The following is a 21,299-nucleotide window of genomic DNA, read 5'->3' as shown; positions in this document are numbered from 1 at the left end:
TTAGCTAACAAGCATCACACTGCATATATTCAAATATCATATAGACAAATTCTTTCCGTCTGACTTCTTGAATTGAAATTTCGAAAGGCTCAAAATATGCAATACTTATTTTTACGAAACCGTTTTTTGGTTATTTCGGTTATTAAAGCTTACAACGAGGACGGATTCGTTCGAAAAATATGACACTGAGCTTGGCAAAAAGCTGAAACTGGTTTGTGTCTAAACTAAATTTGACAAATGATGAAGAAAATGAATTCCAAATGCAATAAAATATTAGCTACCTTCATTGAGGGGAAAAAAAATTGTATAAAAAAAAAGTTGCTCAAGAAATGTAGTTAATTTCCTAATTTTTTTGTCATTTTTGGAAACTGGCTACTCTGAAGACTACTAACAAACAACACTTATTATTAACACCCTACTGCGAAATCTAAGCTAAGTTAAGTTATTTAGTACGTTGTTTCATTACTTCTTTCAAAGAAAAAAATTACTTCTAAAAAGAAAATATTTGCATATTTATGTATATACAACTACGCAGAAATCAAAATGAACTCTCCCACAACGTAAACCAATTAACCGCCCACGGTTTCGGTTTGTCTGCGGAAATTGCCATGGTTCCACAATGACTAACAAACATTGGCGCCGTTGGAATTCCCATGGCATCGAATAACAACAACAACAAACAACAAGCGCATGGGTGAATAGCTCTGCTTTAAATATGCCTTGTCCTCGCCTTACTTACTAGCTATATCCTTGCACCTGCTGGCACTACAGCCGGGCAGGGCAATGAGATCCTTGTATGAACAAGAGACATAAGTAAATACATGCTTGTAGATGTAGCAGATACACAAGCAAATCATTCCTGTCAACAAAACTGTCACACGGCAGTAGACTATGGGATTCTGTCACATTGCCATCTAAGATGCCTCGCATATTTGCCATAGCTTACCTTTTGAGTAAGGATAATTTTCTTTTTTAATTTTTTATACATATTTTTAAAATCAGCTGCTGTTTCATAGAATTTTTTCTTGTTTCATAAGAGCACCTATTTTCTGCTTCTTCAATTGTTCGCCCACAATTGATTTACAATTAAAGTCATTAACTTTTGCAGTCGCGTGCGCTTTGTGGTGTTTCTCATTTCTATTTAGTTTTTTTTTTTTTTATCTAGTATTATGTATGTATGTACAGTGGCGATCAAAAATAAATGAATGGTGTGGTGTTTCATTTTTAATATTTACAATGTTTTTCGAGCTAAAATTTTTTTGATACTTTTTTATAATAATATGTTTCATGCTTTAACAAATACTATATAAGTCACACTTTCAAACTTTATACAGAACTTAAGAAAAATTCCACAAATTTGTATCTTACTTTCGAGCTTTTTAAACAGAATTTTTAGAAATTTTTCGGGCTTGCAGTTAACAAGCTAATAAAATTCTAGTAAAATAAGTGCAAGTTTCGAGCGGCTAAAAAATCGCATTGATTTAAAAATATTTTTGTTTTTGTTGACGGCGTTTGCAATTTTTCTATATAAGTAAACATGAATTTTTTGTGGAAGAATATGGGCAAGACCGTTGCGAAAAAACAAAAAAAAAGTCAACACCAGCTTTTGTCTAAATTTCGCTATTTATTTAAAAAAAAAAAAACCGCAAAGCCGTCAGCAAAAAAAAAAAATTAAAAATCAATGCGATTTTTTAGGTGCTCAAAACTTGCACTTATGTTACTAGAATTTTATAAGCTTGTTAACTGCATACCCAAAAAATTTCTAATATTCTGGTTACAAAGCTCGAAATTTAGATAAAAATTTGTGGAATTTTTCTAAGTTCGGTATAGAGTGCGAAAGTGTGATTCATATAGAGTTTTTTGTTAAAGCAGGAACGATATGTTTATAAAAAAGAATCAGACAAATTTTAGCTTGAAAAGCATTGTAATTTTATTAAAAACAAAACACCCGTCATCCATTTTTGACCGCCACTGTATTTGCATTGTTATTGCTGCTGTTGCTGTACACATACATATGTATCTGCTGTTTATGCAAAATGCCAACAATTTTACGAGCACATATTGATTTATAGCACATTCACCACTTTATCGGCATGACATAGCGAAATTAAAACAACAACAACTTTTCCATACGCCTCTCAAATTGGACATAAGTTAGGCTAAATGAAAAAAGCGGGTGGGCGAGGGTGCTGTTTCAAGGCAATACAGCTGTTGTTGTGTCGACTTCGACTTCTTGTCTAGCACAATACATATTAATGTAAGTCAATTTATTAGAATCATATGCACACAATCGGGTTATTACCTCTTTAAGGAAGCAATTTACGGGATTTAGTGTAAAAGTTGTAGAGAATAAAGAAACTGTTGACTCATTGCTCGACCTGTTGACTTTGGATAATTGTCGTTCGACATAATTTATGGATTAGGAAAATATGTAGTGCAGTGGTCCTATAGTCGATAATTTATGTGTATTTGCATATTATGTATTTGATTAGCATGGAATTCGTTGACGGTAATTAAACTGAAGCTGATCGACTTTGTTTTAGGGAAAATTGGATTTGTAAGTGTAAATGAAAGTAAAAGCTGTACAAAATTTGTAGTCATATAAAAATTGGGCATAATTTTTTGACCGTTTTAAAAGTGGATATTATTAAATTTAAATTACTAATTCAAAAATTAAACAAAAAGTTTTCGAAAATTAAATTGAAAGTTATCGAAAATTAAATTGAAATTTATCGAAAATTAAGTTATTGGGAAATAAAATCCAAAGTTATCGGAAATTAAAAGAAAATATCGAAAATTGTATCGGAAATTATCGAGAATTGTGACGGAAATTATCGAGAATTGTATCGGAAATTATCGAGAATTGTATCAGAAATGATCACAACTTGTATCGGATATGATCGAGAATTGTATCGGAAATTTTCGAGAATTGTATCTGAAGTTATCGAAAATTGTATCGGAAATTAGCGAGAGTTGTATCGGGAGCTATCGAAAATTTTACCAAAAGTTGAAAGTTACTGAAATTTAAATCGAAAGTTTACGGAAAGTAAGTTCAAAGTTATCGAAGATTTAGTCGAAAGTTATCAAAAATTCAATTCGTTCAAAGTTTTCGAAAAGTTAGTTGAAAATTTTCGAAATTTCAAGCGAACGGTATATCAAAAATTGAAATCGAATATTAAATCCAAAGTTATCGAAAATTAAATCAAAACTTGTATTGAAAATCAAAAGAGAAAATTCTTAGTGATTATATGGAAGGTTTTTGAAAAATTTATCGAAAATTATACCGAAATTATCGAAAAGAAGTCAGGTTAGGCTAGCTCAATCGGGCAGCTCTGATGAAAACATTACTCGGTGGCCTCAGGGTATTATTGCGATTTTAAATATTATATCGATGTTATCGAAAGTTAGCGAAAAGCAAATCGATGGTTATTGTAAATAATTTCGAAAGCTATCGGAAATAATATCGAAATTCATCGAGTATAATACCGAAATTTATCGAAAAAATATCGGAAGTTTTCGGAAATAAAATCGAAAGTTATCGGAAATAAATAACAAAAAATAAAATTTAAACTTATCGAGATAATATCGAAAGTTCTATAGAAAACAAATGTTATCAAAAATGGTATACATGTATGTATGTAAATCGATGTACATATATCGATATACATCTAAATGTATGCATCAAGAACATATCAATGAGCGATTACTGTAATATTTGCTCCGATTTGTACTGTCTTTATAATAACCTAGTACTATATAAATATCGATTTCAAGCGGAAACCCATTTTAGAATGGACCGTTGGGTAGTTACACAACAATTTAATGGTTGAAATATAACATACAATGCACATTATTAAAAGGAGGCTATGCACACGTAGTATACGATTAGATACATACATATTTATGTGCATGTGAACCAGTATAAATGCATATTAGTTAGAAAAGCATATACTATGTGTGTATACTAAAAAGGCATTTAAAAAATTTATATTTACTGGCATGTCCTCATCCATCGAGTCCTCCTCGTCCATTTTGATGATGGCGCTGCTCTCGCCGCCAGCAATTGCGCTCACGCTGCTACCCGTTGTTGCTGTTGTTGCGTTAACCGTTTGAAATAGTAAAGTTTTTGTATGACCGCGCAGATAGCTGCTGCTACCGCTACTACCAATGCCGCTAGCCCGATTATTGCCGGCGCTATAAACAATTGCTGCCGCAGTTGCTGCTGCTGCTACTGCCGCCGGTGCGCTGCCACAGACAAAATAATTATTACCGCCGCCGCTATTGGCGCCCAGACCGTCAGTAATGGTCAAAGCAACAGCACTGCTGCTGGCTGTCGAATTGGCGTAAGAAGCTGTCGGCGATGAAGCCGATGTCGTATTTGAGGAGACGGATGCTGTTGCGCTAGCCGGTGCGTGAGCGCTTAAGTTTGCTGCCGTTGGCGGCGCGGAGGCTGTAACTGCGGCTGAGGATAAGGCGGACGATGACGACGACGATGAGGAGGATGTGTTCGAGGTGGCCGAACGCCAAATGCTGCCACCAAGACCGCCAATCAAACGCCGACCACTGCCGACAATGCCACCAACACTGTGGCCAACTAATGTGCCAAGGCCACTGCTGATGGCAGTGTTGTTGTTATTGCCGCTGCTGCAACTGTTGCTGCTGCTGCTGCTGCTACTCGAATTATTGCTGTGATTGTGTAATAAGCTCAAATTGAGGCCGCGTTTGCCACCACTAACGCTATTATTATTTTCAGTCTGCGCGGTGCTGCGCGATGGCCGTGTTGGATTTAGTGGCGCTGCGCTACCTCCACTGACGCTACTGCTACTACCGCTATGACTACAAGCGCTGCTAACTTGGCCACTTGCACTCGAACTACTACTGCTGCTGCTGCTCGGGTAAAGCAACTCTGCGCTGCCACCGCCGCCGCCACCACCTCCGCCGCCGCCGATGCTATTGCTGCTGCCGCCGACGCTGCTACTGCTTGCGATACTCAAACTGCCTGCCACACTGCTGGCGCCAACACTCTCACTCCCACCGCCAACGATGCTGTCAACACCAAGACTGCTACTGCCAATGCCTATGCCGATGCCGATGCCGCTGCCGCTGCCGCCAATGCTTGCGCCAACTCCACTGCTGCTGCTATTCAAAATTGTATTATTTTTGATGAACATTTAAGGCCGAAGACACTTGCCGCGCTTAAGCTGAGGCTTTGGAGAAGGGTTTGGTTTGAATGTGGTTTTCGTTTTTTGCTTTCTTATTCTTTGCGTCTTGGTTTTGTTCCAAGTTGAACGTACAAATGGTTGGTACAGTTAATGGGCTGAGCGTTTTATCTGCACTTTTCAAGAACTGTATTTTAGCACTCTTTAAAGCGTGTTTTCCAAACTTTGATGTTTTTATTTATTTACAAAATGTTATTGTAGTCCCACAAGCCGCTGGTAATAAATAAATAGAAGAAAAAACAAATGTTCACTACAACATAATCTTTGCAAAAAAATTTTCCAGTCTATACATTTTTTGTTTGCTTTTATTTTTATTATTATTTATTTTCTGTTTGTGCCGCTTTTTTCATTGCTTTTTATTTTGTTGCTGTTGCTGCTACGCCCTGTTTGTCGTACAGAAAATACGCGCGACACATCCGGCACTTCTGACACAATTATCTGCTTCTAGAAGCCTGCGTAAAACGCGTACGAATACGCGAGAACAGGTTTATGTTTACATTCGAGACATAAAAAAAAAAGTGCCAAAAATATTACGTCCGTTACTCGCAAAACAAAAGCAACACAGGCAAATAAAACAAGTTCGTCGCTCGTTAAGTATGTTGATCTGTGTGTTTTTTTTTTTAGATTATTAAGATTGCGCGGCGTCTGCCAGCGAACGCCTCTGAGTTGACCGCAGCAAATATGCACGTAAATTTAATTAATTTTTGCTGTTGGCTGTTTGTTATTATTTTGTTTTTGAAGCTAAAACAAGGCGACTACCGTAAAATTAACGCATACCAACAGGGGTTAATAAATGTAAATAATTGGATGTAAATAAAGTAATAGGCAGAGGTTACATAAAATAAACCGTTATTACCTAACAAAATAAATAATAATTATGAAGAAAAGTTCAGTAAAATCAGATTTAATAAAAAAAAAATTCAGAAAAATTTACAAAAAATAAAAATAAAAAAAATTTTATGAAAAAACTCAATGAAACAAAAAAATATACATACAACTGCAGTGGTTGTAGACTCAGTTGCTCTAAATATGTATATATGTATGTATCGTCCCCCTTTTGCCAGAAGCATGAATGTGCAAATTTACTAATTTCAAACTCAATGTCTCAACAATTTCGTTTTTACACATTCATGTTTCTGGCATAAGGGCGACGATATCACTATAATCGTTCTGCGAAAATTTGTTATTTCCATAAGTGTTGTGAATTTATAAGAACAAAATCAAATGCCTATGAACATGTATATCCAAAGCAATTTTTATACGTTAATTTTGTAGGTCCAAAAATATAAAAATATTGTAGTTCCTAAAAATTGATTGGTTTTTTAACTTTTTTATATATTTTTAATTTTACTTAACTTTGTAATTTTTTTTATTTTAAATTATTTGATTCCTTATTTTTTTCAATTTTATTATTTTTTTTTATTTATTATTATTTTTTAACTACTTATTCTTATTTATTTATTATTATTCACATTTAATTATTAATTATAATTTTTTTTTATAAATCCTTATTTTTATACATTTTACATTACTTATAAATTTTATTTATTAATTTTTTATTTTTTAACATAGATTTTTTAAATTAGTTTTTTTTTTATAAATTTTCATTCTTTTAAAAATATTACTTTTTATTAATGTTAATTTTTTAATTTTCATGATTTAAAAGTTTGTATTTTTATAATTTTTATAAGTTTTTTATTTTTCATAAATTTTTGATATTTTTAACACTTTTTTTAACTTTATTTAAAAAATTTTATTATGATAAATTTACTATTTTTTATTTTATATTAATATTTTATTTTTAATTGTGATTTATTTTTATATTTATTGATTTTCTATGTTCTTACATTTTATTTTTATTTATTCATATTTTTCCCATTATATTTTAAATTTCTTTCATATTTTTAATTAATTTTTAGACACATTGTTTAAATTAATTAATATGTATTATTTTTTGTTATAACATTTTAATTTCTTTATTGATTGTTTTATTTAATATGTTTTAAATCTTTCGTCGGATTTTTTTTACTTCAGTTGAAGTTTATTTTTAAACTAATTAATTCTATGTTTTTAGCAAATTATCTAATAATTTTTCTGTTAATTAAATTTTCTTAATTTAAATTTTTCATATTCGCCATTTATATTTTTATTGGCAACTTGCTGTTAATTACTTTTAATTTTATATTGTTAATATTTGGTATTTTATGTCATTATTTTGGTACATATTTTTTTATTACATTATGATTTCAGACAGCTAGATTTGCTTATTGAAACTTGCATGAAATGTTATTTTATGTGTATGTGTATTTTATACCGATGGCTGAGTGGAAGATCGACCTATCTCAGCACATTTTCAATGTATTTTAGCACCGGGCATTTTTGAACCGAATTCTGAGATAGGGCGTTCTTCAACCAAATTCTGAGACAGGGTGCTTTTCAATAAAATTCTTTTGCATTTGAACTCTGTAGTTACTCGTATTTTATTTTGATGCCACCAGCTGATTGAATTTCTTTTAATATCACCTGATTTTTTTAGATTTTATTTTCCACCCTTTATTTGTTTTTGCTTTGTTTTAAGCACTTTTTTAATTAATATGTACATACACACATATGTATGTATATTTTTTCTTTTATTTTGCTACTTTTCAATAACCCACTTTTTGCCCAATTCAAATAAAAAAATATCAATAAATTTTTTGTTTGCCTTTTTTCGTTTTCCTTTTTTTTGGTAGCTATGAGTTCACGGAACTTGTTTAACAGCCACTTTGTATGGCGGTAGAAACGAATTTATTGGCTTTCTAATTATGTATAAATTTTGTTTTTATTTTTGGTTTGTATTATTTATTTGATCCACGCACACGCCGCACGCTAGCTCTGATGTTCTTAACTCATCCCGCTGCTTTCTCCAAGTCAGCTGTTGCGGTGACGCGTGGGTCGGTCGCACACGGCGTATACGTAACACAGTAGTTAGATAAAGATTGTCGTTGTCGTTGCGGTCGACGTCAACGTCGACGCGGCGTCGTTGCGTTTACGTCGAAAATCACTGAAAAAACATCGCAGTTCGTTCGCATCGCATTGTGTGTGTGAGCATGTGAGCACAAAAAAAAAACAATGGGAAGAGAAGAGAAAGAGAAGAGTACAAATACAATTTAGATATAAATGTTTGTACGTTTGCACATTTCAGTTAACAAGAACAAAGGGGAAAAAATTGCTATACATACAGTATATACTATATATTTATGTACATATGTAGTATCAACGAATTTGAATTTTTATTAACAAATTCATAGATTGTTTGGTGATTTTGCAATAGGAATACCGGATGAAACGCAAATGGTAAAATTTGTTTGTGGGGGGTGGGACTGCTGTGCATTGACCTTTGCTAATTTTTGTATGAAAGTGATTAGTGCTTGTGCAAATTTATCTATGTATTTATGTGAATATATGCATTATATGTATATATTGAGTGCATAATTCAGTGGTAAGAAAAAGGGGCGTGACTGTCGATTGAAGGCTTTGTAGAGTGATTGAAACAATATTAGACTTGAGGGGGGGGGATTATGAAATGAACTCGCAATGCGCTACTGGAAAATGAATGAGATCTGCACATGTGACATTTTCATTAAATCATTGTTATTCAAAATCATTGACACATCAATCATGTTACGAGAACTTAATGTCGATTTTCGCTCAAAAAAAAAAATATCAAACCAATCATTGAATGTTTGCAGCAAATGAACGATATATATAAATATCTAAATGTCTAAAAATAAAAAAATTAATATATTACAAACACTAAACCAATTGTTTCAACCGAATTTTGAATTTCAGTACTTAATTTTTTCCCAATACCCCATAAAAATCTAAAAGCAGTTTAATCGATTTTTTAATTAACTCATTTATATAAATTTCAACATTAACCAATAGTGTAAATAGGGATGTAACGTTCTTATCGATAACTTATTGCCACTTTTTCTCTAAGATTTTCGAGCGAAAAACTAAGCCATGCAGTTTTTGAGGAAGTCTTTTGAGGTCAGCTTTCTCCAAGAAAGAGTTTTGCAGAGATGGAAACAATACATATTAAAATGGCAAGATCCAGGCAATACGGTAGAAGCATTGAGAAACAACTCATCTAAGCTAAATATTTCGACATTTTTCGGATTACTTAGTAGCCAAAAGAAGTACGTCGAGTCTACAATTAAAAAATTTTGATTAATGAAATGTAGAGCACTTAGTGTTACAACATTTGACCGCAAATAAAACAAGGGAAAGAAAGCATGGACACGGAAGACAAAGTGTATTTTTGCGGAAACTTCAAAAAACATACGCGGTAAATCGTATATAACGAAACAAACCTCCCTATTTACGAAGATCAACCGAAACCATTCCTAAACAGATGAAAATAGAGCTCGCATTAGCCAAACGACCAAGTAACGCTCATTGAATTACCTTTTTGGTAATATGCCTGACAGACGGCAACGCTGATGCAGATTAACTAGCATACAAATGCGCATAACAATTCTACCCCAACAGACGACATTTATGTGCATTTAGAAACAGCTGTAAATAGTAAAAGAACTCTTTAGTTCTTCCAAATAAGCACGGTGACCAATAAAATAGTTCGTAAATAAAGGCTTTTTATACAGATAATCGCGCCGTCTGTCATGCGTATATGCAAATCACACAATCAAAATTAAATAGCGAGGAGCCTTAAGAGGACTAAGTTTGCAAAGTTAGCACGAAGAGCTAGATCTAGTTTGCGCAAAGTAATTAATGGGCTTGAATCAAGAAATAAAATTTACAAAAAATATTGTGGAATTTAAAATTAAAGGTAAACAAAAATTTCATTGAGAATCACTTTTTTTGAAGTCCTTACTATCGCCACTTATGACGTATGCGTTTTTGTTTTTATTACATTGCATTTCACCGAACAATGGTATACATAGCTTCAAGGCGGTGACGGTGAAAACAAAAGGAGGTCAAAAATGTCACTCGGCCGCAGTCAAAACAATACATTAATTCTGCATGTATCAACAGCGTGCTATGCCGGTAGGCATAATTGTGAATATATAAATACATTTCAATATACATACATGCTTACATACATATGAACATGTGTATATGCATAAATGCTTATGCAGGCATCCACTAGGGTCAGCGGTTCGGATTTTATATCAGTTTTTTGTTAAATAAAAAATTAATTAATTAAATAAATAATAAAAACCACAAAAAGTAAAAGTAGAAAAAATTAGATTACAAAGGCAATTAATAACAAAAAAATCAAAAAAAAATCAACTAATAAATGTAAAGCCGGTTAAAAATTAAATTCACCAAAAATCTTAATTCATTAAAAAAAGAATTTATAAAAGTCCAATTTTCTTTAATCGACCACCCTAATACATATTTTTCTTCTTCATTTCAGAGCATGGATAGTTTATTTTTAGAATTACACAAATAAATGAGCTGACAGAGATGCTTAGTTGAGAATGAAGAAGTTCTTCGCTTCGTTGGCGTATTTCATAGTTTTTTGTGTGAGTTGAGAAATTCTAACAAAACTCGTGCCCAATTCACAAGGCGGTAAAAGACCAGACTTTTAGCGCGTTATTATCATTTTAGGGGCGATAAAATTTTACTCAAACATTAACAAATGCGTTGAGTAGAAAAAAGAAGATGGTGAACAGACACGAATAAAGTTTGTTTGTATATATTTTTACGTTTTTTTTTTTGTGCTTTTGTTTTCTTTTTCGTCAAGGCCGTGTAAAACCGCGTAAAAAGTGTAAACAAGCAAACAACAAAATTTAAAGCATTTGGGAGTGTGTAGTGTGCATGTACGTATGCATGTAAATTTGTCTATACAGTGACGTACTAAAAAGTTCGTTCCGCCAATGAATTGGCATTTAAAGTATTATAACAACCAAATAGTTATAAGGCTTTTTATTGGGTTTTGAACTTGGTCATCATTTTTATTTTATGTTTTAAAGAGTAGTGAAATATTTAAGAATTGTTATTAAAGTTTACGTAAACAAATGGTTCAGTTTTTAAGAAATGTGTGGATGTTTCAAAGGATTATTCAGCTCATATGAAGATTTTATAAACTTTTCACTTTGCTAAAAGTGCCTAAACGTAATTTTTTGGCGAAAAAGATAGCAAAATTGATTAATATAAAAATAAAAACAAGTTAAAAATCGCCTGTATTTAAAACAACAAGAAAAACACGAAAGTTTTAAAAAATTTTAAATTTAAAACTAAAATAAACAGAAAAAGTATAATATAAAAAATACCTATCTATGTACATATGTATGTATAAAAAAAAAATTAAAAATAAAAGAAATTAAAAAATTTTAATTAAATAGAAAAGGAATTAAAATGAAAAATAAAAAAAATTAAAATGAAAAAATATAATTTTTCGTGACACTTAGTGCTTTATTCTCGTCATTTTCCGTGGCTTTGGTGTGTGTGGTTGTTCTTGTTAATTTTTCGAACTTTACGGATTTTTGGGAATTTTCGGAGGTTTTCTCGAATATTTGTTGGATTCTTTTACGGATTTTTTTTTGAAGTTTTATTAGGTTTTTCGGAATTATTCACAATCTTATGCAGTTTTTGAAACTTATCGACATTTTCTTGGGAAATTATTTCATTCATTCGAGTTTTTGTGACCATTACTGTACGTACTCATACATATGTACACGCCAATCGCACGACTCGCACAGCCAAACAACACAACAAACCCGAAACAAGCAACTGCAACTTAAATGAGGTTAATGCTGATAGTGCACCGATTTCATAAACATTTCTACTTTATTATTACTTATAAACAAGCATGTGCATTAATAAATATTTCAGATTTTCATAGCCTATGCCGGAACACTTGGCTTTTGTTTGATCTTGCATGCATTCTTATGACATTTATTTCTCGAATACTGCGACATCCACATGAAAATTAATTATGGCATAAATTATTTTGTACACAAGTATCGTCAATTTAAAATTTATACAGCGCACAGCAATTGAGTTAGCTCATCTCGCTCTCATTGTCATATTTATTACTCGTCTATGATTGTTTATTTTATATTTTAATTCTTAAAGAATTTATTAACAAAAATTGTGCTTTTGAAATTCTTTCGAATTATGCTGACACGCTAAGGCATTAATTGTTTTGTACATTTTAATTGATTCATTTAAAATTACTTTGTTGAATTGACAAAGTAAATGTATGGTTTAGATTGGCAGTGTGAAGCGGCGCTACGTAATTAAGAACTTTTGTGGTGAAATAAACTGGTGTCATGACTTTCAAAGTTTTGTTATAGCAATTGTTGCTAGCAAGCAAATTAAAAAAGAAGCAAAGTGAACACACTAATTTTTTTTAATAAATGAACCTAATTTTTTTTAATAAATGGACCTCATTTTTTTTTTTTTAATAAATGGACCTCATTTACTTTCCAGAAACCCGGCAAACACAGTCTCTAACGTTTTGAAATATTGTATTTTCGATTAGAGAATGATTAGAAACGAATTAGAATTCAACGTGAGAATACGATGAGACTTCTATTCAATATCGAGAACTAAGTCTCCTTTTTGTAGAGAATGCTTTAATTCTCAACAATTTCTCTAATTGTCTTAAAACCTTCTACCTTAGCGATATACAGTAGAATTCGAATCGTTTTCTAATCAAAAGTCTTCATAAAAGGGGTACAACTCAAAATTACACGTTTGTCAGAAAATGCAAAATACTATTTCTTACCTTTACCTTAGGGTTTTATTTCAAACAAATTATAACAAATATTTGCTCCAGCTTTTGCACATTTTTAGCGCATAATTTTCAAAAAGCCAAATTTTGAGTTGTGCCTCTTTTGTGCTAAAGCTGCCTGATGAAACCCGTAAAAATTTGGAAAAAATATCGACAAAAATTTGCAAATATATCGACAAGTCACGAATCGCTGTTGATTAGACTCGAAAAAATATCGATAAGTCTCGAAAAAATATCCGTCTAGAATATATAAATTAGTCTCAAAAAAATATCGATTAGTCTAGAAAAAACAGCGATTATCTTCGAAAAAATATCGATTAGTCTAACAAAATATCGGTTATTCAAAAAATATCGGTTATTCAAAAAATATCAACTAGTTTTAAAACATATCGATTAGTCTAAAAAAATAGCGGTTATTCAAAAAATATCGGTTATTCAAAAAATATCAACTAGTTTTAAAACATATCGATTACTCAAAAAATATTGTTTACTCAAAAATATCGATTACTCAAAAAATATCGATTACTCAAAAAATATCATTTACTCAAAAAATATCGATTAGTCAAATAATATCGATTACTAAAATAATATCGATTACTCAAAAAATATCGATTACTCAAAAATATCGATTACTCAAAAAAATATTGATTACTCAAAAAATATAATTTACTAAAAAAAAATCAACAAAAAATATCAATTACGCGAAAACATATCGATTACTCTCAAAATATATTGAGGTCTCAAAAAAATCTTGAAAGTCCTCAAAAAATTACAATTGTATAATAAAAGATCATAAAGGAGTTATCTCGAAACAAGCACAAAAAACAAACCAACAAACCATTTAATTATCTCCATGAATGGTTAGTGAGAACGGCTTTTCTAACGAAGAAACGATGGTGCGAAGGAATGTGCTGATGGTCAGAACTACTAGCTAATCAAACCTTTCTGAAAAAAACCAGGATTAACTAAACGAGCTTTTACAATATCTTTACTAGAAAAGATCATCGGTGGTGCCTTGCAATCTTATTGATAACGCAATTTCTTCTCATATTGATTCTCTTCCCTAACAAGGAATGTGAAATTAAGCGAAGACAGCACGCATTGTTCAAATCAACAATGAACAGAGAAAAGCTATAAAAAGCTATCTGTGGTCCCTGGTCCAAAGGTCAAAGGTCGTTTTTTTAAATCAAGGTTGACGACAGAGGGAGGACGAATTATTTTCGAAATAAAATGCTAAAATTTGTTTCCACGCAGAGTTATTTTTTTCCAGCGAATTAAGCGCAACAACTGATAAAATGGAGGTCAAGCAAACGCATACCAGCAACATCCCTCAATCGCCCCAAAATAATGATATTTGATACACACTGCACGAGCCACCAATAATTTGGATATAATTTGCAGACCACATAACATTGCAACCATCAATCAGGCGCTTGGGATAATAAGAAAGACAAGCCCCACAGACTACAGACTACAGACTACAGACAACAATAACACTTGTAAGCGCATGACAAAATTAAATAGTCAGTCAAGGAACGAATGAAAAAGAGCATTCAACTAATGGACGACTTCAACAGCAAACGAACGACCACAGTGTGCGGTCAGTGGACTCTTTGTACTCGTTGGGTTGATGGAAATGATGCGTTACTGCAACCATATTGGGCACATGAGTCGCTTATTCTGAAAGTGATCACTACTCTGACTATCAGTGTAGCAAAGCTGGCTTTAAAGTAGAAATGTATATTAGTATTATACTTATATATATGTATATATGTATGTTTAGAAGGGAACTTAAATATAGTAAATTAGCGACGCTTCGCAGCGCCACAAAGTGTTATTACCCTCAATTGCCGGAGAGATTGAACTTGAAAGTGGATACAAACGCGCGAATATGAAGTGAACGCAAATCAAAAGGAAAGAATAAGGTGGCGCTGGCAGAAAGGCAACTAAATATAAGGCTTGTAGAAAGGTTGGAGCAGGGTCGATGTAAGGTTTATGGTATTTCACTTCGAACGCATCGGTAAAGGTGCCCGTTAGATCTATATACAGGCACCCGTTTGTACACTGATAGAGAAGCGCATACACTGCCGGAACAAAGTAGTGGCACAGCAAATTTTTTACAATATATGCAACAATTTTTGCTCTAATACTTTTCCGCGAATTTCGTATAAAAATATGGTTATTGTTTTTGTTATTTTTCGGCCTTATAACAATTACATTCAACAATTTATATTGAGCTCGAGTGCTTATTTCCACTATTTTCTAATAATTTAAAGTTATTTTTAATCTTCCACTTTTTAAGTTCATTGATTTCAGTTTTTTACAGGTTACGTTCTGTTTAGGTAAAGGGGTATTTTTTTCGTAAGTTTAAAGTTTTTCAATTAAATTATTTTATAATAGCCAGTTTCACGGAAGCAACTTAAGTGAAAAATTATTTTTTATTTGAATTTAATATTGAAACTGAAACAAAGAAAAAATAATTTTTCACTTAAATTGCTTTCGGGAAACCGGCAGGAAGAGCCGTTTATTTTTTGTTTAATTTTAACTTCGCTTTAAATACATTGACTGCTTGTTATGTGCATGTTATCGATGAAGTTGCTATTTTTGATTAACTTTTTAGGTTAAGTTTTAAGAGATTTAAGTTTTTTTTTTTTTGTTTTAACTATTCGTTCAATTCCAGTTACTTTAGTTTATTTAAAGTACAAATTATTTAGGAAATTGAGTCTTTTCCGTTAAATTTTTTTAGGTTAAGTTTTTAAGTTAAGTTGCATAAGTCTAAAGTTTTCACGTTTAATTGTTTTATATTCTTTTAATTTTGAGCTATTTTCGATTTAAGTTTTAGGTTCCGTAGTGAAGTTATTTATTTGTTTTTAAGCTTTAAGCTTTGAAAAGTTCTTAGTTTATTTAAAGTAACGTTACTTTAATTTATTTTTTAGGTTGAGGCTTTTTAGACTTTAGATTTAATCTATGTAAAATCAAAATTTTCTTAAGTAAGTTCACTTTTGCTAAAAAATGGCCTGGTTTTTATAAAACGTTCACAATCCGAAGATTGAAATTCTATAGTGTGTGGTGGCCTTTAATATTTACTTTAACTAAAGTATTTCAAGTGTTGATTCCCGTTAGTGTCTCACTGAGGATAATAGATAACAAAAAAAAAAAAAAAAAAAAAAACAGCGAAAACGCCATCAATTGGTTGGCAGCAGTTACTTACTTATACATACATACATTTGTATTTAAATCCATTTCATTTTTCATATCAAATGACTTCCCATATTCTTTCCATTGATTGCGCACAATTCAAGTCAATTGAATTCATTGCGAGCTGTCAATTTAGTAATTTTCAAAAATTTTCTATTAGACTCTACATGGCAACAAAAGCAGTTAGAATGCAGGTAAATGGAAAAACGAATAATGCGTCAACAGCTGTTGTTTATTAAATGTTTGCTAGTGCTGTAAAATAGTTGAAATTAGCGTTCGAACAGTCTTTGACTGCAACCGTAAGCAAAATGATTTGATTTTATTGCTTGGTCAAGGCGAAGACACAGAAGCGGATGAGAGTCTCAGAAGCAGATATAGAACATTTCAGAAATTCTAGGGAAATTCCTTGGAACGGGTTTCTAACATCACACGGCCTCCACTTCTACCTCAAATATATCTGAATTTTCTAATATTTCTAAGAAGGATGATGTAAGTAAAAAATTAAAAATTGGCATTAAACGCAAGGCATTTGAAAAAGCTTCAATCATACATATGTAACTCTGGATAGGATTACCATAAAAAACAATTAACTAGCTAAATTCTATATAATTTTAGTGAAATATATTTTGCTGACGCTTTTTTCGATTCTTTGTAGGAATTTTGCAGAATTTTCATAATTTTTGCACAAAGTACGAAATTTGGATTTATATGGTGTTTTTTAAGTAATCAGCCATCATGTCATAAAAAAAAAAATAATACACATTAAATAAATTTCACATTTCCACTTCATTTCACTAAAATTTAATGGGCTACAGAGCTGCATATTAAAGTTCTTTATAAAGATTCTGATTAAAAAGTTAAAAATTTGGTAAAATTTTGCAAAATTTTCATAATTTTTTTCACAAAATATAAAATTAGGATTGATATCATAAAAAAAGTTCATTTCATAAAAAATATTAAATAAAATTTATGAAAATTAGTTAAAACATACTAAGTCGAACAATGCAATATTAGTATCACACTAAATGTATATGAAAAAGCTTTGATTCACAAATATTTTTATGTAGGGTTGCCACCTATTTGATAAATTAAATGAGTTAAATTCGTTAAATAAATTAAATATCACAGTATTGGCATCTAACGAAAGGCGACCAAGAAAACTTATATGTATATCCAAAGGGGTTTTGCTCGACCTGCTGCTGCCTATCGGACGGACCACACGAAGAACTAACTTAGCCGGAATCAACGTGAAAATCAATTTCTAAGTCAAGCAAATTTGTAAAGCTAGGAAGACTAGCGGTCAACAAGATGCTGAACAACGTCAATGAAGGAACCACCTGACTTCCTTCCAGGAAAAAATTCGCCATATGTATCTATATAATCGCCACTAAAGTCATACGAACCCAACGTTCTAATTTTTAAAAGCCATTTCAAAACTGCCGATGGTTCAATAAACTACACATAAGTATGGTGTAGCGGAGTTCATAAGACAAAGCCAAACAATGCGAGCACCGAACTTTACAAACCTCTATAGAAATCGCCACAGAACATTAGCAAATAAACCGTCGTCCACCTCGAGGAACATCTTTCGCACAGACATAACATGTGTACATCCCTAACACATTTCTTACCTATCTACGCTAAGCAGATACTATATACAGTAACTCAAACAAGTGACCATGTGTTGATTTTTTTTTAATATTCATACTGTTTTTCGAGTTAAGTTTTTTGTTGTTACTATAAAAATATTGTCAAAGTTCTAACCAAAACCATATAAATTACAGTTTCAAACTTTATACAAAATTTAGGAAAATTAAAAAAATGTCCATAAAAATTTCAACAAATTTTAATCAAAATTTTAACTTTTTAATCTGAATCTCTGGAACCCTTTGCAGCTTCATAGTTCATACAACATTGGTTGGTGACGGCTTTTTTAGGTTTTTTTTTTTTGTATTAAGTACAAAAGTCCGGCAGCAAAAAAAATTTCTTAAGTCAGTTTGACTGAAATTGTATGGGCATAACTGCATACCAAAAATTGTTTCAAAGATTAAGAATTAAAAAGTTGAAATTTTGATGAATATTTGTTGAATTTTTTTGCTAAATTTCCTATAAACTTCGAAACTGTAAGAACAAAATTTAACTCGAAAAACATTATGAATACTTTTAAAAAATCAACACGTGGTCACTTGTTTGAGTCACTATATATGCTCTATGGAAAATTTGCACTTGATGCCCAGACAACAAACAGTCGGTGGTTGTACGGATTTACGAGCATTTATTTGTACGAGTATTGAGTTCAATGCCATGCTTAACCGTTTTTCGCCATAGCTTCTTCATATTACATACTTTATTTTATTATTGCACAAATATATATATATATGTATGTGAGTACATATGTATGCACATAAATGTATTTATTATTTCACTAGCTTTTTGTAATGCTACTCATTTCATTTTTCATACCTTTTTGTACATATACATATGTACATACGTAGCCGCACACATGTACTCATTCACATGCATGCGAAATAAAATATTTCTTTAGCTTTTGCCGGCATTTGCGCCACGCCACGCCACGTCGTACCAAACACCAAAGATTCTTTGTTAACGTTTGCACTGTTTTCTTAGCTTTAACGCCTTGCCAATTCTACTCACATAGACAGCGCGTACATTTCAAGAAACCCGCTCCCTACATTCCCTACCCTACACCTCAACGCCCCCAAAAATGTGTAACTGCCTTTGTGTTTGTTGTTGTTGGTCATGTCTTTGTTCGAACACTGATTATTTCAAGCTGTGTTCGCTGTCGTCTTTGTCGTCGTGTTGCTGGTAGCCGCTCATATATGGATTCTTAGTTATTAACATGAAATTATGGACTTGGACATGTTTCATTCCAAATTGAATGAGTGACTGAGTGACTGAGTGAGTGACTGACGGCTAGCTGGCTGGCTGGTTGGCTGGCTGGCTGATATTGGTGGAAGGTGGTGGTGGCGGAGCTGAATTGCCGCCGGTGCTGCTAAAGGTGACATTGCTGGTGACAGCAGTGACAATCAGCTTTTACAGAAGCTGAGAATTCCCCGACTGAGGCTAGAAGAATGTCAAGTATGTGAAATGTAATACTTTTAACTGGCGATTAAAGTTACTTAGTTGCTTTTATATACAACGAGCCCAGGTAGGTAATTACATGGTGGGTAGCAGTACACGGAAGCGTTGTTCTTTAACTGTTGTCGGTACAAAGAAAGAAAACAAATTTGAATAGTATACATACATATGTATGTATGTATGTACTAGAGTTGTTGCGAATATTCGTATTCGCATTCGCAACCGCGGAGCTACCGCATTAATTTTAACATTCGCATTCGCTTTCGTATTCGCAATAATCAATGCGGAGCTTTTACGAATGCGAATATTGAAGGGACTGAAAGTAACAGTTATTTTTTTTTGACGAGTTAAACTTGACCAAACATTTTTTTATTCCGAAATAAAAGTCCTTTCCGGATAATAAATAAACCGCTTATCCAAATTAAACAAGTTTGGTATCAAATGAAAGAGGACTTGAATAGCTTTAAATAAATGATACACATGTCTAAACGAGGAAAGCCACCTATTTAAAAATATTTCAATAAAATACGTTAATTAATTACCATAGAACAAACTTTAGGTTTCCTTAGTAATAAATTATAAAAACAAAACAAAACAAAAACGAACTGTTATTTTTGCTCCCTGGAATAGTGTGCAAATGCACTGATAAAACGTATATCTGGCCAGTCACAGAAGAAAGGATGAATTACAAAACCTAAAATCGAAAAACGCTGATGACGTTACAGGTTCTAAAAATTCAGAAAGAACCAAGAGAATGAGAATGAAGAATTCTTTGGAAAACGGCGGTGCTTAAACAACGATCTTGCCATGATGCTAGATTGTGAAGATGAAAGTCAGGAGGATACATCCGACATTTGCAGCCCCGATGCAATTCTCAAAAAGGAATTATTGCACCGCAGTAAAAAATAAATAAATATGACTGAAAGTTCTCTCAATTGGTGCAGCGTCAATCGAAAAGAATTTACAATTTTGTCAAGTTTCAAGTTTTCCAAGTTTCTCGCCTAGAGCGAGTAATTAATTAGTGGCGCCGGTTTGATTTACGACCCCTTAAGAAACAGGCTGTAACCCGAAAAGGCAACAACATTACTTTTTAATATAAAGTTTTTATTAAATCCAATATTCCAATTTTTAAATTCAAGTACTAAAAAGAAAACATTTTAAAAAATGTCTAACCTTTTCATTTTTTATTTACCTAAATCACCTAATTTACTCACCTAAATTATTTCTTAAAAATACTTGACATCCGCATTCTAAATTTCCACATTCTATGTCTAAAATTCCACATTCGCAACATCCCTAGTATGTGTATGCATACGGCGGCGGGCAAACAAAAAAGGGCGCATTATTTTAACTTTTTTTTTTTCGTTTATTTAATGTTTATTATTGTTTTTTATAAAAGAATACGTCACTATCAAACAAAAACCATGTAAGTCAAAATTATAAACTTTGTAAAAGATTTATAAAAGTTCCACTAATGTTGATTTTTCGTAACTTTTCGTGATTTTTTCGAGACTTCAGAGTTTTCGTCGAGAATTTTTATTTTTTTTTTTGACACTAATTGTAGTCCTACCTGAGCTGGACAATCGCACAGGCGACTGTGCTACGGTTTCTTCTGCATCTGATGAGTTACAGCTACGGGAAGAGCTGTTTAAACCCTTAAATAAATATATGAGTATTTCGTTAATCAATAGAGCTTTTTTTATATATAGCACCCCCATTTCAAAGTGATATTGTTTCCCACTCGTGTTTATGTATTTATTTTTATGAATTTTCAATTAAAATACAGTTCATTCTCTCACAAAACCCATATTAACCCAAGTTTAAAACTTTGTAGAAAACTACGAAAAAATTCAACAAATTTGCACTAAAATTTCAAAATTTTTTCTCAGAAGTGTTGGATTTTTTTGGGGACGCAGCTCAATTTTAGTCTAACAATGTGCAAGTTTCATGTAGCTAAAAAGCACCGGTGATTTTTTAGAATTTTTTTCGCCGAAGGTGTCGTTATATGGAAGCAAATGCGACAAAAAAAAATTCTA

At 32.1% G+C, this 21,299-nt stretch overlaps 1 protein-coding gene across 1 annotated transcript; it reads right to left on the bottom strand.

Moving 5' to 3' along the window:
• Window positions 1–3,995: 3,995 nt before the first annotated feature.
• Window positions 3,996–5,481, bottom strand: LOC118751910 (putative lysozyme-like protein; the record flags this gene model as incomplete). The annotated part of the gene is made up of 1 exon (XM_036486735.1): window positions 3,996–5,481. A coding segment is annotated over exon 1 (1,176 nt), but the record flags the coding sequence as incomplete, so codon positions are not given.
• Window positions 5,482–21,299: the final 15,818 nt, after the last annotated feature.

The sequence above is a fragment of the Rhagoletis pomonella genome, unplaced genomic scaffold, assembly GCF_013731165.1.
Source record: "Rhagoletis pomonella isolate Grant_MI unplaced genomic scaffold, Rhpom_1.0 Rhpom_scaffold_01076, whole genome shotgun sequence".
In the NCBI taxonomy this organism is placed as follows: Eukaryota; Metazoa; Arthropoda; class Insecta; order Diptera; family Tephritidae; genus Rhagoletis; species Rhagoletis pomonella.
The sequence above is the reverse complement of the archived record's forward strand: the minus strand, read 5'-3'. Positions and strand labels throughout refer to the sequence as shown.